The sequence below is a fragment of the Scyliorhinus canicula genome, chromosome 2, assembly GCF_902713615.1.
Source record: "Scyliorhinus canicula chromosome 2, sScyCan1.1, whole genome shotgun sequence".
In the NCBI taxonomy this organism is placed as follows: domain Eukaryota; kingdom Metazoa; phylum Chordata; class Chondrichthyes; order Carcharhiniformes; family Scyliorhinidae; genus Scyliorhinus; species Scyliorhinus canicula.
This window is the reverse complement of record NC_052147.1, coordinates 103,618,407-103,646,162: the sequence shown is the minus strand read 5'-3', so window position 1 is coordinate 103,646,162 and position 27,756 is coordinate 103,618,407. Positions and strand designations below refer to the sequence as shown.

Below are 27,756 nucleotides of genomic sequence, written 5' to 3'. Positions count from 1 at the left end.
ATTAGGCCATTCGGCCATTGAGTCTGCTCCGCCAGTCAATCATGGCTGGTATGTTTCTCATCCCCATTCACCTGCCTTCTCCCCATAACTCTTGATCCCCTTATTAATCAAGAACCTATCTATCTCAGTCTTAAAGACACTCAGTGATTTGGCCTCCACAGCCTTCTGCGGCAAAGAGTTCCACAGATTCACCATCCTCTGGCTAAAGAAATTTCTCCTCATCTCTGTTTTAAAGGAACTGTACCCTCGAGTTCTAGTTTCTCCTACTAGTGGAAACATCCTCCCCACGTCCACTCTAGCTAGGCCTTGCAGTATTCTGTAAGTTTCAATTAGATCCTTCCTCATCCTTCTAAACTCCAACGAGTGCAGACCCAGAGCCCTCAACTCTTCGTCATATGAGAAGTCCTTCATTCTGGGGATCATTCTTGGCCCCGATTGGCTCTGAGCCAGTTAAGTGGTCTGTCAAGCCTGCCCCCTTAAAGGGACTGCGATACCATTGTTTTCCTGTAGCTTTCATCACACAACTTGTCCCCATCCTCCAGCCACCAGACGACCAACCATGCGATGTGCGGCCTTCCTACACCAATCGGAAAGCAAAAAGACTCGTCATCCAATTTGATGATGCTAGACAGTCAGCCAAACAGCCAAACAGAAGTGTGGATAACGTTGCAAAATAGGAAATGTGGAAGCCAAATTGTGCACAGGAAGCTCCCAGAAACAGCAAGAAGGAAGTCCCTTAGTATTATGCAGGACAGGATTATGTCTACGAGTTTGGAGTGGGCTGTGGATCCATGCTTGTCTGATGCTTGAGGCTGTTGGCTGAACCAGGCTTTGCCACTCGCGACACCATAACGCCAAGCCCATTTTAAGAAAGAATCGCAGAGCTAACATTGTGGTAGTCACAATGACCTGAGCCCCGAGGTACGTCTCATATTTCAAAAGGAAGAGCTGAAGCACTGGGGATAGACCATATACTTTCCCAAGGAAAATAGATCACATTTGTGCTGCTGAGCCTCCCCTGCCCCACCCCTGCCTCTCCCTACTTCGTGGGACATTAACAGTGCTCAGTGACCTTTTTTCACCCCCAACTGTGTCGGAGTCCATCCCTCTGACCTCCCCTGCAGCCTTAAGAGTGTCGCGATGTGGTGACAGATGTTTTTTTTGGAGGGGAGAAGCAAAAACTCAAATTTCTACCAGACCTGTCACAACCTTATGACACTGCAAAGCGCCCCACAGCCAATGGAATTTCAGTATTTTGTTATTATCTTGGAAATGCGGCAGCCAATTTGTACACAGAAAGCTCCCACAAATGCAATTGACGACTGGATGATATGCTACGTGATGGTGGTGAATGGATAAATATTGGCTGGCGGGGGGACACTTATAGTAATTTGGGGCTTGTGGGGGGGGGGGTGTGTTTGGGGGTCACCTTGGGGGCTTGAGAGATTAAATAGCGTCCCAATCTCTTGCTGCACTGAGGAATTCCAGAGAGCGGATCTTCTCAGTGAAAAACGGGGCTAAGTGCAGCCTCAGCTGTGCTTTCCTCTCTGAGACCCCCGATCTATGCAGATGTGAGTTAGATGGCGGGGTGTTTGGAGCACCGAGAAACTGCCGGCTAATTGTGTGCTACGGGACTCTGTACCGTTCGGGCAGACCGTCCCTCGATCTCCTGACTCTGAGATGAGACTGTTACCTGCTGCTACCCAGGTGATACCTATTGGATCGAGTATGTATTCATTATATAAAAATAGGTTGGGGGTGCAGTGGGGGTAATCTGCTTGAGTCATTCCTACTAAGGCAGTGCTGGGTATAGAAAGAGGGAGGCTCTCCTAGTTTTTTTTAAATTTAGAGTACCCAATTATTTTTTTTCCAATTAAGGGACAATTTAGCGTGGCCAATCCACCTAACTGCACATCTTTGGGTTGTAGGGGTGCAACCCACGCAGACAGGGGGAAAATGTGCGAACTCCACACGGACAGTGAGCCGGGCCAGGATCAACCTGGGTCCTCAGCCCAGACTCCCCGAGTTTACCTGATGCCAATTTAAACTCCCTTGCACTCCAGGAAATAAGGTAATTAGGTGGCCAAGCGGGAGTAGGACCTGTGGTGCGCTGGGACGGGAATAGCCAGAGCTCTTCAGGGAGCTGGGCGGAATGAAGGGTTAGCAGTTGAATGAGTGATTTCTTCGTTTTGGTTTTCCATGCTGGCTGTTGTGCGTTTCAGCTATGACCTGAAGCAGACAGGTGATTGTGCTGTGATGTCATTGCCGCACCTTGTTCCAGGAGAGAGCGAGCTCACTATAGTCAGCCAGGGAGAGTGAGCGAGCTGACACAACAAATCTGAAGGCAGCAGAGATTCATTGAAAGCAGAGGGGAGGGGGTGGCATGTGGAGGCTACTTATTTAATTCCAGGTTATTTGTTTCCATTTGGGGGTGGGATTGTTTTCCAACTTGCTGGAGGTGAGGATTGTTTTCCAAACTGCTGGAGGTGAGGATGTGTCAATGACGGCTTTGAACAGACGGATCATCAAGTGGTTGGGTAAGATTTGTGTGTGTTTCTCTCTCTCTCTCTGCGCTGAGAGTTCAGTTGTACCCGAGTTGGTGTCAGATCCAATCAATCGCCTATTGGGTTGAAAGCATCTGACCCCCGGGACAATTCCCACTCAACCCTTGTGGCCCCCTGAGCTGATCGGGTTGAGGTACAAACTCTTTCATCTGAACAAGGTTTAGTCGTTTGATTTTGAGGACTGTGGCGAGAGATTCCGTGCGACCCAGTCACACAACGTTTACAGGCCAATGACTGTGTCATTTTGCTGTACACTTAGCAAAGCTACTATTAGTTCAGTCTTACTAAAGCGACGTGCTGTGGGTATTTGAGCACTGCGAACTGGAAGGCGAAACAAGGGAGCGTCTCTATTGACAGTGCCTGAGTAATGAGTGAAAAATGCCAAAGCTCGCTGCTTTTTATTTCATCACCTTGCTGCTGATGGGCCACCTCAGCGGTTGGTATGTGACTGTGCCAGGAAATACCAACCGGATCACCTGCCTTGATAAGTCTGAACTCCCGATAATAGGGTCGACAAGAGTAGACTTGTGTCCTATGTTTGTTTGTTGTTTTATTTTTTCTCTCTTCTCTCTCTCCTAAACGTTGCCAATCCCCTGAACTGACACGGTTTAGTTCATTTGGCTAGACAGCTGGTCCGTGATGCAGAGCAAGGCCAGTAGCCCCGGTTCAATTCCTATACCGGCTGAGGTTACTCACGAAGCCTTCTCAACCTTGCCCCTCAGGTTAAAGCACCACCAGTCAGCTCTCCCCCTCAAAGGAGAAAGCAGCCCCATGTCACCTGGAAACTACTGCGACTTTACCTTGATAGGATGACCTCAGACGCTCCCTCAACTTTTAACTCCATTCTGCCCTAAACTATAGGATGATACAAGGCAGACAGAGGCCATTTGGCCCATCAAGACTACCAGCTCTTTGAAAAAGAACTATCCAATCATTCCTGAAAATGTCAGCTTTTCACGTATATATCCAGTGCCCTTTAGAAAGCTGCTATTGAATCTGTACCCACCACCATTTTGAGCAGTACATTCCAGATCATCATCAACTCGCTCCCTGAGAATTTCTCTCTGGATCTTTATTTATCTTAAAGACTGGCCTTTGGGAATTCATTATTCCCAGTGATTCCATTTATTCGGAACCAGCTAAATTCCAATAAAATCAGTTCAGCAGGAAGACTTCTGCATGGATCAGGATTTCTGCGAACTGCACATCAAAACAGCCGGTTATAAATATAGACCATCGCCCCTTCAGTCATCCACACAGCATATCAGTCTTAAAGGGGAAGTGCTGCCAATATTCAAGTTTCGGTTGTAAAATATGGTGAATGCTTTCTTTGGTAAAATTGTTTGATAATCCGTAGGAGACTCTGTAAAGCTCATTTCCATTGCAACAGTGCCAAAACTGAGTGGTTTTTATTTAAGAAAAAGTGAGAGAAAAATGATTCTCATTGTTTAAGAGCGTGTTGGTGTACAATGGAAGTGGTTAGAAAAAGGTTTTGGTTCATTGAGATTCTACACAAATGGTAATGGATGAAAGGACTCCTGGTCCAATTTGGAAGGAATGAGGGAGGGTCTGTGCCCTTTGGAATTCAACTGCTTTGGAATAATGAGACGGAATTTGTCCCATTCAAAAGTGAATGGAATGGATTCTACAGGGTGGGAGTGAATGGGAAGTGGTCCAGCGGATGGGGAACCTACACAATGAGTGCATGCAGGAACGCTTTTGGTCCAAAGATGTGCAGGTTAGTTGGATTGGCCATGCTAAATTGCCCTTAATGTTCAGGGATGTGCAAGTTAGGTGGAGTTATGGGACTGTGGTGAATGTGTAAGCACTAGTAATTCACCAGTATACTTTGTGGCATTATGCCATGCCATTAACCCTGTGGGCTCCATCTATGGGCCACTGTGGCTTCACCCACAGGGGGAGATGTGGAGCATGTACGGGCTCCGCCCCTTCTAGGAAGTATAAGAGCAACTGACCTGTGTCACCGCTTTCAGTAATGTACCAGTCGCAGGCAGGCAACGTTGTAAGCTGATTAAAACCACTGTTTACTTTGACTCGAGACTCCGAGTGAATTGATGGTCGCATCAGGGACTATAGAGATGGGGCGGAGGCAGTAGTCCTAGGTAATGTGCTGTTCCGGAGGATCGGTGCAGACAAGATGGGCCGAATGACCACCTTCTGCACTGTAGGGGTTCTATGGATTGGGACGAAGTGAAGAACTTGGAACGGAAAGGGATTCTGATCCGTCGGAATCCCGTACTGAGACAGTGGCTTCATTTTTCGTTTGGGTTGTCTGATTACTCCTGTTGTTGTGCATACGTCCTAATGTAGTCTGCCTCAATCCCCCAAGGATTTTCCACGTGGGTGCGTGGAATTGTGTGCCACACCCAGTTGAGGTGTGCACAGTTTCTCAATGGCACAGGTAGAATTTAAGTTGTATTTGAGTAGAAAACAATGAACCATGCTCCACAAGGGTGTGAAGTACTGTTGGTTATAGATCAGTCAACTGCTGATAGAATAATGTGTAATTTAGATGGTGACTTGTGAGTGTTACACAAGAGGTGTAGTGACACAATGATGGAGTGTGCTGGCTTAATTTTGGTGCTTTTCATACAGAGTGTTGGCCCATACAAACCCACTTCTAATATGGCAGAAGCTTTATTTATATCTGTGCTTCCTGGCAGTCACGGTACGATGCCACATGTCGTCTAATGCAGTCAGCGCACAGAAAATACTCTAGGATCAGGAAGTTCTCAAGCCGCAATGTCCGCAAGCTCTCAATTGACCTTCCCCGCAAACAAATCTGGTTTCTGATCTGCAGCCAGGATTGTAAATAACCATTGAGTGCACTAACCCTGGAAACTGTTTATCATCAACTTGCCTTAAAGGGGCTCATGACCACACATCAGACGGTTTGGGTTTCCTCATGAGGTACTGCGGTCCTGTTCTGTCCAACTGCATATGTGCTGATGCACCTGGGATTTGTCAGTACACAGATCAACAGATAAAATTGGGAATCCTTGTTTCTGGCGCAAGATAGGTAAGACATCCAGAGGTGCTTGACATGTCGCGGAAGTGAGGCAGCCTTTGCAAAAGAAAGAGAAAGGAAACCAAGCCTTTAGTTACTGGTTTCTTCTGATCTGGAGCGCAAAGCAGTTTGCCGACTATAATTGCTGTCTGGAATTTGAAACGACCTATGATTACCTGGGGAGTGTGCAGATAGTGGCCTTAAAAGGGACAGCTCAGCAGCTGACGTCATAACCATGTTCCAGTGTCTAGACCAGTGGTGGGCAATTTGCCGTCCATCAGAGGTCTGAGTCTGGTCCGTGAGACAGTTTGTTCACCGTTGCCCACGTGCAGGGTTACCAGATTCTGCTGGTTTCTGTCTGCGTAGGTTTTTCCCTTGCAGGAAGTACCTCCTGAAGCAAGGGTGCGTGAAGTGAGGTGCGTGCCAATTGCCCACAACATTGACTGTGAGAGCTGTGCACACTCAATCAAAGCGTGAATATTTCTTTTGTTATTGCCATTTAAAGTTGTTGACAGTTCCATTAATATATGAATGATTAAGCATTTTCTAGAACTCGTTATGAAATATTCGGCGAGTAATAAATACATTTAATCGTATTCTTGGAGTGATAGCTTGTGAACAATCTTGTGACCCACTGAGATGAAGGAGGGCCACTCATGCAGCCCACTCACTAGCCTAGGTTGCCCATCACTGGTCTAGACTATTCACCAACAAAGTTAATCGAGCGCTGCCTGTTTGCTAAGTAAACCCAATGGACTGATCCTTGCAACTGGCAGTAATTCCTTAAGTGGGAAATACTCCATTTTCCTCAGTGATAACACTGTCAGCTCTGCAGTAGTAGGTTCAGTGTTTAAGTCCCACTCCAGAAACCTCACACACAAGGTTCACCTGCTACTCCCAGTGCAGCACTGAGGGGATGCGCTACTGTCTTTCGGATGAGGCCCAGTCCTGCCCCCTCAGATTGCCGGAATGGGTTCCATGGCATTATTTTGAAGTGGAGCAGGGTGTTCTCCCCAGTGTCACGGCCAATATTTTTCTCTCAACCAAAACCACTAGAACAGATTACCTAAACGTTATCACATTGCTGCTGTGGGATCTTGCCATGCACAAATTAGCCGTTGCATTTCCCACAACATTGACTATGCTTCAGAAGTACGTCATTGCCTTCAAAGAATATAGACACCTCCTGAGGTCATGAACGATGCTGCATAATTGCAAGTCTTTCTTATTATCTCTTTGCCCGATTCTTCCCTTACATTCTTTCCTTTCTTCCTTCCCTCTCCCCTTTCTTCGTTCTGTTCTTAAATTCTTTGCCTGTTCCAGTGAGCAATCGGCCTGCTGCAGTTTTCTCCCACAAGTTCTGAAAGACGTGCTTATTAGGTGAATTGGACATTCTGAATTCTCCCTCCTTGTACCCGAACAGGCGACTAGGGGATTTTCACAGTAACTTCATTGCAGTGTTAATGTAAGCCTACTTGTGACACCAATAAAGATTATTATTATTTATAATGAGCAACTGCGTTTCCTCCTCCCCCCACCTCTTGCTTCCACACCATTCTGAATATGTAAGGCAGAAACTCATGTTGGACAGATACTAGTGCCCTGGAATATCCTTTTTTTCTGTGGGATATTTGACGGACGGGGCGTCACAACTAAATCAGATGCCATTCTCGCCCAACAGCCCCCCTCTCACCCATTCTGGGCAGTGATAGCTAGTTAGTCATAAAAAGGAGGGGACTGAGCATCTTTGCCTGGATTAGTGAGGCCCTGTCGCATTGATTCAACTCAGCCATGGACTGGAATTCCAAACTTGGGATCTTTCTGCTCTATATAGACTAGTATTACCCAGGTGTTTGCCCAGAAAGCAGAGGAAGGGGTGTGCTTAGAATTCCAAACTAAATATTGATGACTCCAATATGGACAATCTGCTAACGAACACCTTTTGGGACTGTTTTGAACAGATGGGTGTTCTTATTTTTCTTTTTCTTCAAATTTTAGAGTACCCAATTCTTCTTTTCCCAATTAAGGGGCAATTTAGAGTGGCCAATTCATCTACCCTGTACATCTTTTTGGGTTGTGGGAATGAGACCCACCCAGGCACGGGCAGAACAGATAGGTGTTCATATGTTCTTTCAGTGAACCGTGTCTGATAAAATCCCACGTCCAAAATGGCCGCCTGTTCCTACACCTGAGCATGCTCAGAAACCAACTGGATGTCAACAGGCTCTTTTCACGGTAAGGCTCCTTTGCTGCTGTTGCACTCATTGAGGGTGATCATTGTGGACCAGGGTAATGTCCCCAAAGGGGAGAAAGCAGAGATTGTGTTTCAAATCAGTGAGGTACTGAAAAAGTGGGATATTTACAGTGTGTGGTTGCTATGGAAACAGTTCTTGATTGCCCATTTTTATTGTGAGGTGGGCAATGTTGTATGTCTGGCACTGGGCATGTGCGAAGACATACAGTGTGCCAATTGAGATGAGTTCTTTCTGATACCCTGTACTGAACTGAGTGTCTTCCGAATAATGCCACTTACTGAATTTGCTACATATTGCTAATCGGCACAATGGGCCAAATGGCCTTGTCTCTGTTGCATCATTCTGTTATTTTATGATTCTTTGAACTGTGGATCCTGACCTTGTGTATAACAGTGTGACTATCTGTACAGTGCAATACTCGCTTATAACGATGTTGGTTGTGTAGTGGTTACGTTACTGGACGTGAAACCCAGAAAGTGCAAGTTCAAAACCCACCAGGGCAGTTTGAGAGCTTGATTTCAATTTGAAACAAAAATGGAGATTGAAAAATTGTAAACGACCAAGGGGCAGGAGGAAGTTATTCAACCCCTCAAGCCTGCTCCGCCATTTAATAAGATGGCTGATCCGATAGTCACCTTAAATCTGCATCCCGCCCATCCTCAATAACCCTTTACCCCCTTGCTTACCAAGACTCTAATCACCTCTGCCTTAAAAATAGCCAAAGACGGGCAGCACAGTGGCGCAATTGTTAGCATTGCTGCCTCACGACACTTGAGTCCCAGGTTCGATCCCGGCTCTGTGTCATTGTCCGTGTGGAGTTTTCACATTCTCCCCGTGTGTGTGTGGGTTCCGCCCCCACAACCCAAAGATGGGCAGTGTAGGTGGATTGAAAATGAAAAATGAAAATCGCTTATTGTCACGAGTAGGCTTCACTGAAGTTACTGTGAAAAGCCCCTAGTCGCCACATTCCGGCGCCTGTCCGGGGAGGCTGGTACGGGAATCGAACCGTGCTGCTGGCCTGCTTTAAAAGCCAGCGATTTAGCCTGGTGAGCTAAACCAGCCCCATGCTAAATTGACCCTTATTTTGAAAAAATGAATTGGGTACTGTAAATTTATTTTTAAAAATAGTCAAAGTCTGCGGGCAGGATTCTCCCAGCCCTGGGCCAGGCCGGAGAATTCCCGCGAACGGGCCACGCCGCCCCAACGCCGGTACGCGATTCTAACCTGCTGTGGGCCGACGGGACCTCGGCGTGTAAGGGTTGGGTGGCGGCCTTTGGGGGGTGAGGGGGCGTTTACGACGGCGTGGATGCTCTGCCGTGGGATTGGAGAATCCCACCCTCTGCTACCATCACCTTTTCAGGAAGCGAGCTCTAAAGACTCACAAACCCTGTGAGTGAATTATTTTCGCTCATCTCCGTTTAAAATAAATTTAGAGTATCCAATTCATTTGTTTCAATTAAGGGGTCGGACCCCCCCCCCCCCCCCCCCTCCCCCCCACAGGATGCTACCTGACCCTTCAACGCCGAGGACCCGCGGGCTCAAAGCAGATTAGAACGCATCCGGCAGCATTCGGCCCTTTTCTTACGGCCGCTCGGCCCGTCCGGTCCGGAGAATCGGCGGGCCGGCTGCAAGGGGGGGGGGGGCACGACCGGCGCCGTGCCAACCACGTGGTGCCGAATCGTGTGCCAGCATTGGGGCAGTGCAGCCGGTTCACGGGGATTCTCTGGCCCGGTGCAGGGCTGGGAGAATCCTGCCTTATATGTTTCAATCAAGTCGCCTTTAATTCTTCTAAATTCCAGTGGATACAAGCCTAACCTTTTCCTCATAAGACAACTCCCCCATATCAGGTATTAGTCTGGTAAACCTTCAACTGAACTAATGACAATGCATTTCCATCTTTCCTTAATTAAGGAGACCAATACTGTTCACAGTACTCCAAATATGGTCTCACCAATGCCCTGTATAACTGAAACGTAACCTCCCTACTTTTGTAATCAATTCTCTCGCAAAAAATTATGATATTTTATTAGCATTCCTGATTACTTTATGCACCTGCACACTTGATTTTTGTGATTCCTGCACTGGGGCCACCAGATCCCTCTGCATCTCGGAGCTCTGCAATCTCTCACCATTTAGAAAATATGCTTTTTTATTCTCCCTGCCAAAATGGAGAATTTCACATTTTCTCAAGTTATACTCCATTTACCAGATCTTTGCCCACTGGGATTAGAATACTTAGATCGTTGTTTTTGACCTGCGTAGGGCAGGGGGTGGCGCAGTGGTTAGCACTACTGCCTCACAGCGCCGGAAGACCCGGATTCGGTCCCACTCCAGGTCACTGGCCGTTTGGAGTTTGCACATTCTCCCCATGTCTGTGTGGGTCTCACCCCCACAACACAAAGATGTACAGCATAGGTGGTTTGGCCGCGTTAAATTGCCCCTTAATTGGAAAAAGGTTTTTGACCAGCACAGATGTGATGTGCTGAAGGGCCTGTTCTGTAGACCTCTTTGAGCATGATCTAGATTGGCATGGCATGACTGGTAGATGCCAGGAGATCCCTCTTCCAGGATATACCCAGATTGCCAAGCCTCCCAAGATCCAATGCGGTCTCATGATACGTCGCAATTTTAATCCCGCTCATTGTGGGCAGGATCACTATTTTGCAAATCTACATATTAGAGCGAGACAGCTAGCCCCACTCTAATGTACTCTACCTGAGGCATTGGGATCTAACCCTTTCACCTCAGAGACCTCTTGTGAGCGCCATTCAGTGCTGGTCTCCACAAATAGGGACCAGATAGAACAGCACTCGTGGGGGTCTCCCAGGGGATTGGAGGCCACCAAGTAGCTGCCCTCTGGGCAAGGTGGCACCCTGGCACTGCTGATGCCACCTGGGTGCCTGCTGGGCACTGCCAAGGTGGCCAGGTGGAACTGCTAGCTGGCAGGGGCACTGTCAGGGTGCAAGGCTGGCAGGGGGGCCTGAGGACCCCCTTGAAGGTGACCTGGGGCTTTGCGTGAGTTGGGGGGGTCATGTCGGAGGGGTGAGAGATCAGGACACAGTTTAAAAATGGCGTCCTGATCTCCTGCACTAAGTAGTTCCAGAGAAAGGAGGTCCTCAGTGCAGGAAATGGGACTAAGTGCAGCCTCGTTGGGGAGTTCCCCGCTGAGGCCCCAAATTTAACCAGAGTCCTGATAAACAGTGTGGTGTTTCTCGCCGCCGCGAGCGCTGGGAGATATCCGGCTGAACGCGCTCGTCAAGTGACTCTGTTCCAATTTGGTTAGATCGTGCCCGATATCTTTTTGAAAGTGACCACAAAGCTGTTGGATTGCTGGAAATATCACAAATGTGCTGTCCTAACCCAGTGACTTCTGACATTCTCCAGCAAGCCTGCTGGGTGTGTGTTCTGTTGCTTGGCAGTCGCTGTTATGTGAGCTGGCACTCTCCATTGGCAGCTGGTATGTGTACTGGTATATTGATGGTGAGGACTGGAATGTGTTCTTGTATGTTGATATGTGCTAATGTGCTATATTGCTACAGTACTGGTATGTGTGCTGCTGTCCTGATGGGAGCTGGTGTGTGTATTAACTTTCCAAAGTTAATCATCTCAAATTGGAATGCGTATGTATGCTGGTATGGGTACTGGTATCCTGCTGGTGTGTGTTTACTTGCTAGTATGTGTCCTGGCCCTCTGCAATGAAAGTTGGTGTCCTGATGGGGTGCTGCTATTATTCTAGTGCCGGTTGTTCCTGTTGGCAGCTTGTGTGTGTATACAAGCCCTCCCTCAATGTGAGTCGGAGTGTGTACTGGTGTGGTGGAGCTGTACTGGTGCTGGGACGTCCGCTGCTTTCCTAATGGGAGCTGCTGTGTGTATTGGAATGTGTACTAGCCTAATGCTAGCCAGTATGTGTAATCCTGACTGGAGCTGGTGTGTTGTGTTGATGCTGTTTATGTCCATGTGGCCCTGCCCGGTGGGAACCCGAGTGTTGTACCACAACCAGGGTTTTAATGTTTGTAAGGAAGTGGAAGAAAAGGCTGTCTGGATCAGAGGCAACTATTGAAATGAGCCTGGTGTCTGTTCAGCTGTGCAGCATAAAGAGCAGTTTGTTCATCCGCACACACAGGCTCAGTTGTGTGCTGCAGCGTCAGTTCTTATTTGACGGATTATTTTATCAGTGTTTATTTTTTAACTGGTTCTTGGCTTTTTTTAAAGTGGGGCGAGGCATGGTTTGTTTTGTTTTCCCAACTGAATGCCAAACACAACCTTTGCCAGAGCCATTCTTCAGCTGACTGACCACTCTCGTCTTCTTGGCAGATAGGGCAGACTGACATTGGAAGGGGTCAGTGCGGATGATGGGTATTGGGTCTTGCCTGGCCAGTGTGTGAGGCAGTACGTTGATTGCTCATCTGTTAGGTGAAAGCACAGTTTGGCCTGCCTTTGGCCAAGCAATCAAAGAATGTGACCTGGTACCCAGGATGACCCATTGGACGTGGGCACTCAAATGCATTTCACCTGGGTAAGCTATCATTTTGGTTTGGTTTGGTATAAGGTACATAGTACAAGACTGAATCCTTAATTTAATTCACAGCGACGCTATGACATCGAGAAGAAGTCTGGTCACCCCTCATAAAATTTTCTGTTTTAACCTTGTGTGTGTGTATATGTGGGGGAAAAAAATACATGGTGGCATATTCTCATCCAGTGTCCTCTGACTCTCAGAGTAATGTTTAAGTGCTGGGCAAGGTACAAAGAAGATTTAGGCAGGTGATCCCAGATCTGAGAGAGGTTTGTAACTATCAGGAAAGACTGAGCAAGCTGGGGCACTTTTCTCTGGAAGAAAAGGCTTAACAGGTGACCACACAGCAGCACGGTAAAAATCTTGAATGTATTTAAGAGAAAGTTAGACATACGAGGGAGAAATTACATAGAAAAATGTGCAGATGGGGTTAAATGAAGTAGAGTGGGAGGAGGTTTGTGCAGAGCAACAATACCAGCATGGGCTTGTTAGGCCGAAAGGCCTGATCCTGGAGCTGTAAATTCCTATCTAATTCTATGTAAATAACACTGGGTCCTGAATCCAAAACATTATTTAGCTTCCAGATGCTTCAACCAACCTCTATGAAGGAGGAACACCTCCATTTAATTTTAATCATGTGCAGCAGAAATCCAAAGTAAAACATCCTTTCAAAACGGCATAACAACGATGTGGTTCAGGTGTTTTGTGGTTGGCCTACTAAAATTTCAGCACGCCGCTAAATAACGGGTTGGCTGTCCAGATGCATGCTCACCTCCGAACCAGAAGGTAATGAGTTCAGAGATTTGAGCACATGATGCAGGCTGGCTGAGGGTGTGCAGCACTGTCGGAAGTGCCGTCTTTTGGATGCAACATTAAACGGAGGCCCTGTCAGTCTGCTCAGCTGCATGTTAAAGATCCCGTGGCACTATTTTGAAGATGAGATGGAGTTTTGGCTTGGCCGATACTTGTTGCTCGACCAGATTATCTGGCAATTATCATGTTGTTGTTTATGTGACTAATCAGCCGCTAAAGAATTATGCTGCAAGAAACTTAATTGGCTGTAAAACACTTTGGGCATAATTGTGAACGGCATTGTATAAATGCAGCCCATTCTCTCTAAACCTACATCGTTTTACATTTCCTGGTTTGCAATCAGATTTTGTGGCATCTCTGAGCATGTGCCACAGAGCCAGCAGCGTTTGTTTGTTGAGACTGGGTGATCTAGACTGTTAAAACAGGCTCCAGCTTGTTCTGAAAGGAGCCTTCGGTTAAATTTCACTTCATATGCCCGACGATTCTCCTTAGCTTTGCCCGATGTTGGGCTCAACGAGGGGGGGGGGGGGGGGGGGGGGGTGAGCATTTCTGACAGCTTGGTGGTTAGAGGTACGTTGACCAGGTGATCCAAGGCTCAAGCCCATCTTTTCCACCGAGTCGGTTTATCTGAACTTGAAGCGGCAGTTGAGTTCTTGCAGCAAGCCTGCATGCCCCTGAGTTAGGGAGTGAAAGTCAACCAATGTTCCTGCTCACTTGTAAATTGTAGGCGTTGGCCCTGGACAGGATTGGACAGGAACACGAAGCTTCACTGAGTCAAAGAACCACTGGTACAGTCTGAGGTCACGCATGCATGTAACCGCTCTGCTGCCGTTTGACCTACAATGGGATTCAGATTGCCGGACCCACCATTTTAAAATTCTCGCCCTTGCGTACGAATATCCCCATGGCCCTGCCAGCCCCTAACTCTGTAATCTCCAGGCTCACATCCCTGTGAGATAGCTGTGCTTCTCCAACCCTGGCCTCCTGCTTGTCCCCGATTTGCATTGCTTCATCACTGGTATCCAGGCCTTCAGATGCCTTGTGCCTAAGCCCTGGATTTACCTCCCTGAACCTCTTTGCCTCTCTCTCCATTTTTTAAGATGTTCTTTCACACTACCTCCTTGACCAAGTTTTTGATCACCACCTAACATATCTCCTCATCGCGCGGATGTTCCTCTCGCACCTGGAGAACTGTGTACAGTTTTGGTCCCCTTTTGTGGAGGGATGTAGTTGCATTAGAGGCAGTTCAACGAAGGTTCACTAGATTGATTCCAGGCATGAGGGACTTGTTTTATGAAGAGAGATTGAGCAGTTTAGGCTTATGCTCTCTCGAGTTTAGAAGAATGAGAGGAGTTCTAACTGAGGATATAAGATGATCAAAGGTATTGACAAAGTAGACTTAGAGCGGATGCTTCCTCTGGTAGGGCATTCTAGAATGAGAGGTCATAGTTTTAGGATGAGGGGTAGCAGATTTAAAACGGAGATGAGGAGAAATTACTTCTGTCAAAGGGTCGTGAATCTGTGGAATTCACCACCCGGAGTGTGGTGGATGCCGGCATGTACATTTATGGAGGAAATAGGCAGATTTATATTTAGTAATGGGTTGAATGGACCGGCACGGTGGTGCAGTGGCTAGCACTGCTGCCTCACGGCTGCGAGGACCTGGGTTCAATCCCGGCCTCGGGTCACTGCCCGCGTGGGGTTTGCACATTCTCCCAGTGTTTGCGTGGGTTTCGCCCCCACAACCCAAAGTTGTGCAGGGTAGGTGGATTGGCCACAAAGGGCTGTTTAACACAGGGCTAAATTGCTGGCTTTGAAAGCAGACCAGCAGCACGGTTCGATTCCCGTACCAGCCTCCCCGAACAGGCGCCGGAATGTGGCGACTAGGGGCTTTTCACAGTAACTTCATTTGAAGTCTACTTGTGACAATAAGTGATTTTCATTTCATTTCATTTCACTAAAGTGCCCCTCAATTGGGAAAAATGAATTTTGTGGAGAACGGGCAGGAAAGTGGAGTTAAAGCCAAGAAGAAATCATGATCGTAGTGAATGGAGGGGGGGACTTGAGGGGCTGAATTGCCTACTCATGCTCCTATTTTGTATGTGGCTTGGTGTCAGATGCCTTATGGTGGAACATGAGTGAAAACCTTTGTGACGTTTTACTACATTAAAGATGCTATTAGGATGCAAGTCATTATTTTTGTCAAGATCTAGCATGGTAACTGTTTCTTCCTTCCTCCCGATGTTTATTCACACAATTCTCGAGTTTAAATCTCCTCCCTATTTAATGTCCCCACTTTACATATATATATATTTTAAAAAAAATTTACAGTACCCAAATAATTTTTTCCAATGAAGGGGCAATTTAGCATGGCCAATCCACTTAACCTGCACATCTTTGGGTTTTGGGGGTGAAACCCACGCAAACATGGGTCGAATGTGCAAACTCCATATGGACAGTGACCCAGAGCCGGGATCAAACCTGGGACCTCGGCCCAATGAGGCAGCAGTGATGACCACTGCGCCACCGTGCTGCCCCCACCTTACATATATTGATCGGCCCCGTCCCTCAGACATGAACAGCACAGCCTTGCTGCTGACCCCTCGATCCAGGTTAGTCTCCCAGAATCACATTTTATGGCACAGAAAGAGGTCACATGTTTGCCAAACCCCCAGTAATGTCAGGAATAAAACAACCTCCTGGACACAACTGGGAGTAAAACTCAGGAGAAAAATCATTGGGAAACTAAAAGCTTGTATTTGTTTATTTCCTTTTGTTAAAATAAATATTTTTAATATTCTTTTTCACATTTTCTCCCAAATTTGCACCAACAATAAACAATAATCAGTAATGAATATAATGTCAATCCCCATATCAGCAACAACAATCCCATCCTCCCACCAACCCCCAAACAACAGCCTGCATGTTAACATAAACAAATAACAAAAAGGAATCAGGAATCACCCATAGTCACCATTAACACATACAGTCCCCCTCCCCCCAACCCTCTCAACAACGCACCCCCCCCCCCCCACTAATATCCGATGTTATCCAATTCTTGAAAGTGCAAAATGAATAATGCCCATGAATTGTAGAACTCCTCCATCCTTCCCCTCAGTTCAAACTTAACCTTCTCAAGAGTCAAGAATTCGTACAGGCCCTCCTGCCACGCCAGGGCACAGGGTGGAGAAGTTGCTCTCCATCCCACCAGGATCTGCCTTCGGACGATCAACAAGGGGAAGGCTACAAAATCTGCCTCTGCGCCCGTTTCCAACCCTGGCTGGTTTGACACCCTGAATATGGTCTCCCGAGGGCCCGGGTCCAGTTTCACATGCACCACTTTAGAGATTATCCTAAAAACCTCCTTCCAGTAATCCTCAGCTTTGGACAGGACCAAAACATATAAACGTGATTTGGGGGCCCCCTCCCACTGCAACGTTCACACACGTCTTCTACCCCCTCAAAGAGCCGCCTCATCCTCCCCCTTTGCGAGGTGTGCTCTATATACCACCTTTAGCTGTAACAGCCCCAACCTTGCGCACGAGGTGGGGGCATTTACTCTCCGGAGCACCTCACACCAGAACCCCTCCTCCATACCCTCTCTCAATTCTTGCTCCCACTTTGCTTTGATCCCTTCCAGTGGTGCCTTCTCCTCTTCCAAAATAGCCCCGTAAACCGCCGACACTACCCCCTTCTCCTGTCGTCAGCACCTCCCCCAGCAATGTGGAGGTCGGCTCCACTGGGAAGCTCTGTATCTCCTTCCTGGCAAAATCTCGAACCTGCATGTATCTAAACATTTCCCCCTGCTCCAGCCCATACTTCATTCCCAGCTCCTTCAATCCTGCAAACCGGCCTCCAAGAAACAAATCTTTTAGTGTCTTAATCCCCTTCTCCTCCCATTTCTGAAATTTCCGTCCCACTTGCCTTGCTCTATCTGTGGTTCCCCCGAATCGGCAATTCCCTTGACCCTGCCCCCAACCCGAAGTGTTACCGAAACTGCCTCCAGATTTTCAATGAAGCTATTATTACCGGACTCCCCGAGTATTTCCCCGGGGCCATCGGGAGCGGCGCTGTTGCTAGTGCTTTCAATCCCGACCCCCTACAAAAACTCTACTCCATTCTGACCCACTGGGAATCAACCCCTCTGACCCAGCTCTGCACTTTCTCCACATTTGCCGCCCAGTAATAATACATCAGGTTCCGGAGACCCAAACCCCCTGCCTGCCTTCCCCTCTGTCGCAGCACCTTTCTCACTCTGGCCACCTTCCCTCCCCGTATGAATGAGGTTCCTTCAATTCCTTCAATCTCTCTAAAAAATCCTTTGGCAGGAAAATAGGCAGGCATCGAAAAATAAACAGAAATTGTGGCAACACATTTATTTTAACCGCCTGTACCCGACCTGCCAGTGATAGAGGGAGATCATCCCACCTTGCCAGATCGGCTTTCACTCTCCCCACCAAACTGGAAATGTTGTACCTACCCCCATTTTACCCGGTCAAACGCCTTCTCAGCGTCCAAAGCCACAACCACCTCTGTTTCCTTCCCCTCCGCCGGTGCCATAACCACGTCCAATACCCTCCTAATGTTTGAAAAGAGCTGGCTCCCTCTCACAAACCCTCTCTGATCTTCACCTATCACCTTCGGGAGGCACTCCTCCAGCCTACCTGCCAGTACCTTCGCCAATATCTTTGCGTCATTGTTTAAAAGTGATATGAGCTTAAACGACCCACACTCCGTCGGATCCTTATATTTTTTAAGCAACAGGGAAATTGATGCCTGGCCCAAGGTTTGTGGCAACACTCCCTTCCCTATCGTCTCCTCAAACATCCCCACCATCAGCGGTGCCAGCTTATTCTTGAATATTTTAAAATAATATTCCACCGGAAACCCATCCGGCCCTGCCACCTTCCCCGACTGCATCCCCGCAATCGCATGTTTTATCTCCTGCTCCACTATTGTCCTAATGTGTTTTTTTTTAAATTTAGAGTACCCAATTCATATTTTCCAATTTAAGGGGGAATTTAGCGTGGCCAATTGATCTACCCTGCACATCTTTTGGGTTGTGGGGGCGAAACCCACGTAAACATGGGGAGAATGTGCAAACTCCAACAGACAGTGATCCAGAGCTGGGATTGAACCTGGGACCTCGGCGCCATGACGCAGCAATGCTAAGCACTGTACCACTGTGCTGCCCTGCTCCTTCTAATGTAGCCCTGTCCCCCTCCCCTAACCTAGGGTACTCCAGCCCATCTAGAAATTCCTGCATTTCTCTGCCTCGGTCTCTGACCTGGACAACCTCTCATAGAATTCCTCAAAGACCGTGGGCAGGATTCTCCCATTCGGCGGCAGAGTGTCCACGCAGTCAAAAACAACGTCGCGTTTCATGACGGCATGAACGGGCTGCTGGGAGTACCGATTCTGGCCCCTCAGGGGGCCAGCAGGGCGCTGGACCGGTTCACGCCGCTCCAGCCTCCCATCCCAGCGCAAACTGTGTGATGCGCCAACCTGCGCATGTGCAGTGGCACCGGCACCAACCCGAGCATGCGCGGTGACTCCCTCAACGTGCCGGCCCCGACGCAACATGGCGTTCAGGGGCCGGCATGCAGGAAAATAGGCCCGGGAAGCGAGAGGCCGGCCTGCCCATCGGTGGGCCCTGATAATGGGCCAGGCCTTGTCGGAGGCCCCCCCTCTCCCGGGATTGGGCTCCCCCCCCCCCCCCCCCCCCCCCCCACAGGCCGCCTCCCGACGCTATGCGCAGAGTTACCGCCGGCGCCATCCACACCTGGTCGCAGCTGGCGGGACTCTGCCTTTTTAGAGCGGCCGCTCGACCCATCTGGGCCGGGGAATCGGCAGCCCGGCCGCATAGAGCGGCCCGCCACCAGCGTCGCGCCAAACGCGCCGGCGCAAATGACGCTGCCCGGAGAATCGCGTGCCGGCATCGGGGCGGCGTGGCGCGATTGCGCGGATTCTCCGGCCCGGCGCGGGGCTGGGAGAATCCCGCCCCTCGTTCATCCAATCTGGAGCCAGCACCAACTTCCCTGCCCTGTCCCACACCTGAACAATTTCCCACGCTGCCTCCTGCCTCCGAAGCTGACCTGCTAACATGCCCCGCCTTCTCTCCATGCTCGTAAACTGCACCCCTTGCTCGTCTCAGTTGGCACACCGCCTTGTTTATTTCCTCTTGTAAGAATTATTTACATGAGTCATTTGAGATGTACAAGTGGTTAAAGGTAAGTGGTAGTGTGATGAAACTTCCAGGAATATGTCATAGCTGAGTTGGCAATCCTCGGTCTTTCACTTGCTTGAGTTTAACAAAGAGTAATATTCCTGTAAACACTTATCTTTAAAGTGGAATCCCAGAGTCCGGTTTTGGGTACAGGACCTGAGTAACATTAGGTAATTGTAGCAGGCTTTAGAGGAAGAGATGGCTCTGCTCCAATGGTTCCCAACTACTTTGTTCCACGCAAATAGCTAAGTAAACAAAATTAAATTAACTGAGGGACAAATTAAAGCAGGGGTGGGCAAACTTTTCCGTGCAAGGGCCGCATTCAGAAATTCACAATTCACAAAGGGCCGCATAGTATATTAAGTAAAATAATTACTTCACCCGGTTATGATTCTGGGCGCCTCATATAGAACATAGAACAGTACAGCACAGAACAGGCCCTTCGGCCCTCGATGTTGTGCCAAGCAATGATCACCCTACTCAAGTCAACGTATCCACCCTATACCAGTAAGTAACCCAACAGCCCCCCCACCCATTAACCTTTTAAAAAAAAAAAAAAAAAAAAAATTTTTAAAAAAAATTTTTTTTTTTTTTTTGTAATGACTTGGTGGCCCGCAAAAATACCTTTGGCGGGCCGCATGCGGCCCGCGGGCCGTAGTTTGCCCACCCCTGAATTAAAGGGACAGTCCCTTAAAGGGAAACTGCTTTCAACAACAAAAAAAATCCCAAATCAAACTTAAAATCTGATTATAGCGCATGGAAGGTCTCTAGGGTGCCCGTGGACTCTGCATGCTCCCTCTCCAGGGAACCCTGGCCACGAACGGAGCAGCAAAAGAGGGGCAGAAAGTCGGGTCGGACAACCCCCTCGATCGGCCACTGCCTGGACCTGTTGATTGCAAGTTTACCCAGGCCCAGGAGCAGGGCCTCCTCCCTACCCCCCTTCTCCGCACTGGGTGCCTGTAGAACAGGAGCGTGGTGCTGAAGTGCAAACAAAGCTGCAACAAAAAGGCTGGTGTTTTCCTCGCCTCAGTTATGTGTCTGTCGGGAGACTAATTGATTGAGATTAATCACCATAATTAGTCACTGCTGTATCATGTGCCTTCCCGGATATTGAACTTCATGGACCTTGGACTTCTCTCATTTTGCAATTCCTATCTTCAAAGTTCTGCGCCTTAGTTAAACAGCACAGTCTCCATTGACAACGATGAAGTGTGGGTTCATGGCCCAAACCTTTTGAATGAAGTGACAATTTGTGGCCCCATCTGCCCTCTTAGCTACATTGTTACGATCCCAGTTAATGTTACAACTAGACGAGAAGATCCCAGAATGGAGCCCTGGCTCAAAAGACACATCGCCGAGAAATACGTTATCAAACGGCACACAGATAGTGGGGAATGCGCGTCCGAGAACGCACATCGCCCCATTTTCTGCACTGAGGAGCTTCGCTCGCTGGAACTCCTCAGTGTAGCGAGAGATGAGGATGCCATTGTACATGCTGCCCCGATCCCTGGAACTCCTGATCCGACACCCCCCCCCACCAACGCAAGCTCCAACTGACTGAGGGGGGTCCGTGGGCCCTCCTACCCCCATCACCCCCACAGGGCACCTCCGGCAAGATTGGCACCATGTGAAAAATGTCAGCGTGGCACCTCAGCAGTGCCAAGCTGGTACCCTGGCAGTGCCACCTGCGCCTCATGGCACTGCTCGGGTGCCCAGGTGGCATCAACAGTGCCAAGATATAACCCTGTCCAAAGGGCATGCACCTAGGGCAGTCGATCCCCTGCGTGACCCCCCACGAGTGCCTTTCCATCTGGTCTCCCGTTTGTGGAGACCAGTACTGAAAGGTGCTCGCCGACGTCTCCAAGGCAACGGGGATGGATCCTGGTGCCTTGGGGAAACTGCATATTAAAGTGATACTAGCTGTCTTGCTCTAATATGCAGAATTGTGAAAAAGTGGTCTCGCCCACAATGGGCAGGATTTACATCACAACATCTTGCAAGATCATGTTGGATCTTGTGAAGTACTTTGAGCCGGGTAGATCATGGGAGCGAGGTCTCCCGGCTTCTATCGACCACATTGCACCACGGCAAGCTGCTATTCAGGCGCAGAGTGGCTGTTTGATTGCGTCCCTGGTTTCTAACGTTTACCAATACAAATATAAATCCCTTAAAACAACCTTTTGCTTTCCTAAGCAGGACTGGTTTAGCTCAGTGGCTAGACCGCTGGTTTGTGATGCAGAACAAGGCCAGCAGCGCAAGTTCAATTGCCGTACCAGCTGAGAATTCTGAATTCTCCCTCAGTGTACCCGAGCAGGTGCCGGAATGTGGCGACCAGGGGATTTGCACAGTAACTTCATTGCAGTGTTTACGTAAGCCTACTTGTGACAGTAAAGGTTATTTATTTTTTATTTAATAGGAGGTAAAAGATGGTTCAGTGCTATTTGAAGAGCAGCAGAGGAACTCTCCCTAATGGCCTGACCAGTATTTATCCTTTCGTCAACGTGACTGCAAACAGATTTATGTGGCCACATGTCACGTGGATGTTTATTGGTCTCTTGCTGTGTGCAGGTTGGCTGCCACCTTTCCTCCATTACAACACTTCCCAAGTACTGCATTGGCTGTAGAGAGTTTTGGGCTGTCCATGACAGAAATGCAAGCCGTTTCGATTTTTCGACTGTTTGCGCTGGCAGGAAGGTTGATAAACGAGACACAAAATGTACCTGCGAGTGATCACTGACAAAAGAGCTGGGTTGGGCGTGGGCAAGATTGGGGAGATGAGAATTCTTGTTTCAGATCGGATTGTTGCAAGGTTTAATGGACTCCTTCGAAGGAAGCAGGTCCAGCAGTCACTTTCTAAAATTAAATTGGTTATATATACTTGTCAAGGAACTCTTCACAGTTGAAAATGAAAATGAAAATCGCTTATTGTCACAAGTAGGTTCCAATGAAGTTACTGTGAAAAGCCCCTGGTTGCCACATTCTGGCACCTGTTCAGTTGATGGGGCAATGAACAGTGCACAACTAATCGTCTAGTTCTTTCAAAGAACCAAGACAATCTCAAGGGGCCGAATGGCCTTCACCTGCCTAATTTCATGAGTGCACAGAGTTTTTACCTCAGGAGAGGCAATTTCCATATTTCTGCAAAAGGATGGCACGGTAAGGATCCTTCTTCATGCTTGATACTCCCAAGAATATCAAATTTTCTGAACAGTTGGCTGGACGGCTGGTTTGTGTTGCGGAGCGATGATCTTTTTTTAAACCTGTATTGACCCTCAGCGGCTATCGTTCTGGTCCATTTGTGCTGTCGGGCATACCAAGGCTAATAAATCCATCCTGAGGGGCAGTTCCCAAGGCCAACCGCAGGACTCCAGCAGAGGTTTGGAAAACTGAAACGTCGCTTCCACGTTTATTATTCCAGGACCTTGGCCTGAATATTTCACCTGTTGGGTGTGCTCGGAGGGCGGGGGGGGGGGGGGGGGGGGGGGGGGGGGCAGCACAAGGAGGACATCAAACGCGTTCCTGATTGCGTCGGCCCCAGAGTTCAATTTCTCTCTAGCTGGCTGTCCAACTAATGACCATCCGCATGAAATGCATTCTGTGAAAAGGTGAGAGCTGCCGGGCGGGCAGATGCCAAGAACAGGGAAGGTGCGAGCTGGCATTTCAAATGTGCTCCTTCTTGGGGGCAGCCTCTGTGGCACTGTCTCAGGGAGCAGCTGACCCGTGAACAATAAATATCAGCATCAAAACTAATTCACGGGTGAATAGGCGGCACGATTGTGCACAGGCACCAGACGGTTCATCTCAAGGATGAAACTAAAGCGTGAAGGCCGCCTGCCAACCATAACAGCAGACGGGCTGTGTAAAATTGTGTTCAATTGGCCCCTGCCTGCTCGATTATTGGTAGATGTGCTCCCGGCCCTTGTGCGTGCCCACTGACGGAGATATTGTGAGATTGTGCAAATGACTTCAGGACGCGGTGAAAGGGCGACGTCTTCCTCGCGATTTCACACGTCTCAATTTTGGCCGCGCGTCCATCTGACCAGCGTAAAATTCTGATCCTTGTGACTAAGGCCAGCATTTTCTAGCTATGTGCCAGCTTTTAGTGATTTATGTACAGTGTGGTCTAAATTCCCTTGCTCCTTGAGCTTCTCACCTCGAGCCATTCAGAAAATATTCCAGCTTGCCTTTCTCCGATCAGAAGGATGGCGTCACACTCTGTGCTCTGTGCCAATTATAATCCAACCCCTTTTGCTAGTCACTCAAATCAGAATGCAACATGAAAAATAGGAGTTGGCATAGGCCATTCATCCCTTTGTGCCTGTTCTGCCAGTCAATGTGATCATGGCTGATTTATGGCTTCAGCTCCACTTTTTCCACCCTCCCCATATCATCTTGATTCCCTGAAAGATGCAAATTCTGTTTATCTCAGCCTTAAATGTATTCCATGATGGAGCATTCACAACCCTCTAAGGTATAGAATGCCCAAGAGGCCCACCTTTTGAGTGAAGCAATTTCTCCTCATCGCAGCCCTAATGACTGGCCCTTGCCCTGAGACTGTGCCCAGTGTTTATAATCAACAGCCAGGGGAAACTACCTCTGTGTCCACCCTGTCGAGCCCTTTCAGAGTCGGGTGTAGAAGTTTTTTTTTCTTTTTTTATAAATTTAGAGTACCCAATTATTTTTTTCCAATTAAGGGGCAATTTAGCATGGTCAATCCATCTAATCTGCATATCTTTGTGTTGTGGGGGTGCAACCCACACAGACATGGGGAGAATGTGCAAACCCCACACGGACAGTGCCCCAGGGCAGAGATTTGAACCTGGGTCCTCAGCGCTGTAGGCAACATTGCTAACCACTGCGCCACCGTGCTGCACTGTCAGATGCAGAAGTTGTTTGTCTTTTCTCTCCCTTTGAAAATGTAGACACCCAAGGCAGACCTCCTGGTTAGTTGTCAGGAAGCATTTCATTGCAAAGAGTATTGAAAGTTAATTCATAGAATGTGGATGTCGCTGGCTGGGCCAACATTTCTTGGCATCCCTAATTGCCCTTCTACTGTCACATGTAGGCCAGGCCAGGTGAGGATGGCAGATTTCCTTCCCTGAAGGACATTAGTGGACCAGATGGGTTTTACGACAATCGACAATGGTTTCGTGGTTATCATTAGACTTTTAATTCCAGATCATTATTGAATTCGAATTTCACCATTTGCTCTGGTGGGATTTGAACCTGGGCATTGGGGCAATACCCTGGGTCTCTGTGTTGTTAGTCCTTTGACAATACCATTGCACTACTGCCTGCAACTTTACCCCTGATAGTCCCGTCCAACAATGTGTTGGGTCCTTTACAGAGCTGCCGTACTGTGTCAGTGTGAACCTTGGTGTAATGTTGTTGCCCTTCTTTAGAATGACGCAGTGTTCAGGCGGCCAACAGGCATGGTTCACAGGATTATCCCCAGAGCATTACCCTCAGTACTTGGATTATGAGTCCAGTGACAATACTACCACACTACTGTGTGGAGTTTGCATGTTTGCATGCCCCCCCCTCCGCCCCCCCAATGCCTGGGTGGGTTTTCTCCGGGTGCTCCGATTTCTTCCCACAATCCAAAGATGAGCAGGTTAGGTGGATTTGCCATGCTAGATTGCTCCTTATTGTCACAAGAGTAGATAGGGTTATGGGGATGAGGCGGAGGAGTGGGCCCAGGTAGAGTGCTCTTTTTAAAAAAAAAAATGAATCAACTGAATAGTTTTGAGGGGCTAAGAATTGATGGAACTTTGAAAAAAGGACTTGGGTTTTACAGTGCTTTTCATCACCACTGACTTGTCTAAAAGAACCTTTGTAGTGCAATCACAATTGTCAGAAACACAGCAGCTAGTTTTGTGCACAGCAAAGTCCTTTTGTGGTGATGTGGACTGAGGATTAATTATTGGCCCAGAACCCTGGAGAATCCTCTGGACTTCGTCGATGAAGTGGCGCATGGGGTGTTTCACATCCAGCCGAGAGGGCCCCTCTGCTAGGGCTCTGATCTGAAATATAAGAGCTGGATGGAGATTAATTGTGTGGCTCATTGTACAGCTTCTTGAGAAGTGAACTTTGCCTCGCTCTCATTCCCCCCCCCCCCCCCCCCCCCCCCCCCACACCAGAGTAATCCCAAGGTAATCCTCCTAACTGGAACGACAGAAAACACATTAAGGAGATCACTACAAAGACTTTAATGAAGGGCATGTTTCCAAGTCAGAGACAAGGTGATTGGCACCTTTCACCCTCGCTGATTAATGGCAATCAACCTGGTTTACAAAGTCTCCTGTTTCTAAAGGTTCTTTATTCTTTCTGTTCAATTTTCTCCATTTGCTCAGTGGGTGGCATGCATGCCTCCCCATTCCAGAGACTTGATCCCACAATTGAGGTTGGCGATCCTACAATCGAGGTTGGCACTCCCTTTAAGGGTTGAGCCCTTGCGGTCCACATGACCGGATTGGGGCCTATCACACAGGAGTGAGTGCACCCGGTCCAATGGGGAAAAAGCCCAAGGCTCTGGGAGCAGGGTCCCAGGCAGAGTGGACTGGAGCCAGAGAGTGAAGACCTCCGTGCCTGTGTATAGTTTACCTTTACTTGTTATCGATAAGCCCTTGTTCCGTTAAACTGAAAGTCTCTCTAGTATTGCCTCAAGCCGCCACATTGACGATGAGTGTTAACTGGATCGATCGCAAGTCTGCTGTATTTCAGAATTTGCGGGGGAAGGGAGAAGCCTCCAAAACAAACAGAAGTTGAAAAGAGTCAATGGCATCATAAAACAGTGAGTGAAAAATGCCCAAGATTGGGAAGTTAGAGCCATTCGCTGGTCAAGGCCGAAGATTGGCACCAGTATATTGAGCGGCTCCATTACTTCTTTACAGCAAACAAAATAACGGGGGGGGGGGGGGGGTGTTAAACAGAAGATTATCCTATTAATAGTTTGTGGGCCAACAACCTACAACATCAGAAGACATTAACATCCCCAGAGGCTCCTGACACGAAGTCACTTGACCAGTTGGTGAAGCTGGTCAGGGAGCATTTCAAACCAGATCATCGATCATATTACAGCGACATAATTCAGTTAATCTGTCGGGGACCCAGGAGAAATGATCTCCACCTTCGTTGCCAGACTTCGCCAAATGGCTGTACATTGAGAGTTCAGTACAGCGCTCAACGACATGCTGCGTGATCGTTTTGTGTGTGGTACTGACAACATAAGTGTGCAAAGGAAACTTCAGGCTGAAACGAAGATTAACCTAGACAGGACGATCGAGATTGCTCAGGCAACTGTGTCCACTAAGAGGAGTGTGTCAGAGCTTGAAAGCATACAAGAGGACGAGGTGAATTAGCTGTGGGGCTGTATGGCTGCAAGGTGTGCACCAGGTTGACAGGCACAGAGGATATTCAGCCACAATCCCAGGAACATATTCATAGTCCATAGCCAGAGGAGAAAATGGGCTGTCAGCCCAGACATTAGGACAACTGCTATCGGTGTTGGGGAGGACCGCCCTCAGGAATCGTGCAGCTGCAGAGTTTATTTGTTTTCCGTGCACTAGGCAGGGCCCTATCCAGGCCCGTTACCGTGCCAGGCAGAACGCGGCAATTCAAAACAAGTCATGACTCCTGTGAACAAAGTGGAGAGGAATTCCGACAAAGAACCTGAAATGTACAAACTGAACATGGTAAGAATGAGAAAAACAGCCCCAATAGAGATAGTCCTCACAGTAAATGGAGGACCACTAAAGATGGAGGTTGATACCAGGGCGTCAGCAACGGTTGTGGTAAACAAACGTTTGAATGTCTTCGAGTCTTTGAACTTGAGTAGCACAATGGCCAATTTGGGGGCAATCTAAAAACATTGCGAACAACCACAACACCAGTATTATATCAGCAACAACAAGATGTCCGCCTACCTGTGATTATTGTAGAGGGAAATCAACAAATTCTCATGGGACGGGATTTAAAAAAAACATCATTTGCAGAATGTGGGCGTTGCTGGTTAGGCTTGTTGTTGCCCATCACTAGTTGCCCTTCAGAAGGTGGCGATGAGTTGCCTTCTTGAGCCGCTGCAGTCCTTGAGGTGTAGGTACATCCACAGTGCTGTTAGGGAGGGAGTTCCAGGATTTTGCCCCAGCAACAATGAAGGAACGGCGATATAGTTCCAAGTCAGGGTGGTGAGTGACGTGGAGGGGAACCTCCAGGTGGTGGGGTTCCCAGGTATCCTTCTAAATAGTAGTGATCATGAATTTGGAAGGTGCTGTCTTTGGAACCTTGGTGAGTTACTGCAGTGCATCTTCTAGATGGTACATACGGCTGCCACTGTCCATTGGTGATGGAAGGTT

General features: G+C 48.3%; 1 protein-coding gene across 10 annotated transcripts in view; it reads left to right on the top strand.

Annotated features, from left to right (window-relative positions):
* Positions 1-27,756, top strand: part of LOC119956761 (pleckstrin homology domain-containing family G member 3-like) — a 299,355-nt gene that overhangs the window by 175,890 nt on the left and 95,709 nt on the right. Inside the window, exon 1 of one of the 10 annotated variants that reach the window (XM_038784207.1) lies at positions 2,056-2,071. The exons of 7 other annotated variants lie outside the window; for them this stretch is intronic. Coding sequence is in view for 1 of the 3 variants with exons in the window: in XM_038784189.1 (XP_038640117.1) it covers positions 2,501-2,537 (37 nt within the window). In the remaining 2 variants the exon portion in view is untranslated. Of the gene's footprint in view, positions 1-2,055; positions 2,072-2,105; positions 2,538-2,680; positions 2,698-27,756 lie in introns of those variants that run through there. 2 more of the 10 variants (XM_038784189.1, XM_038784198.1) reach the window with 2 other exon arrangements.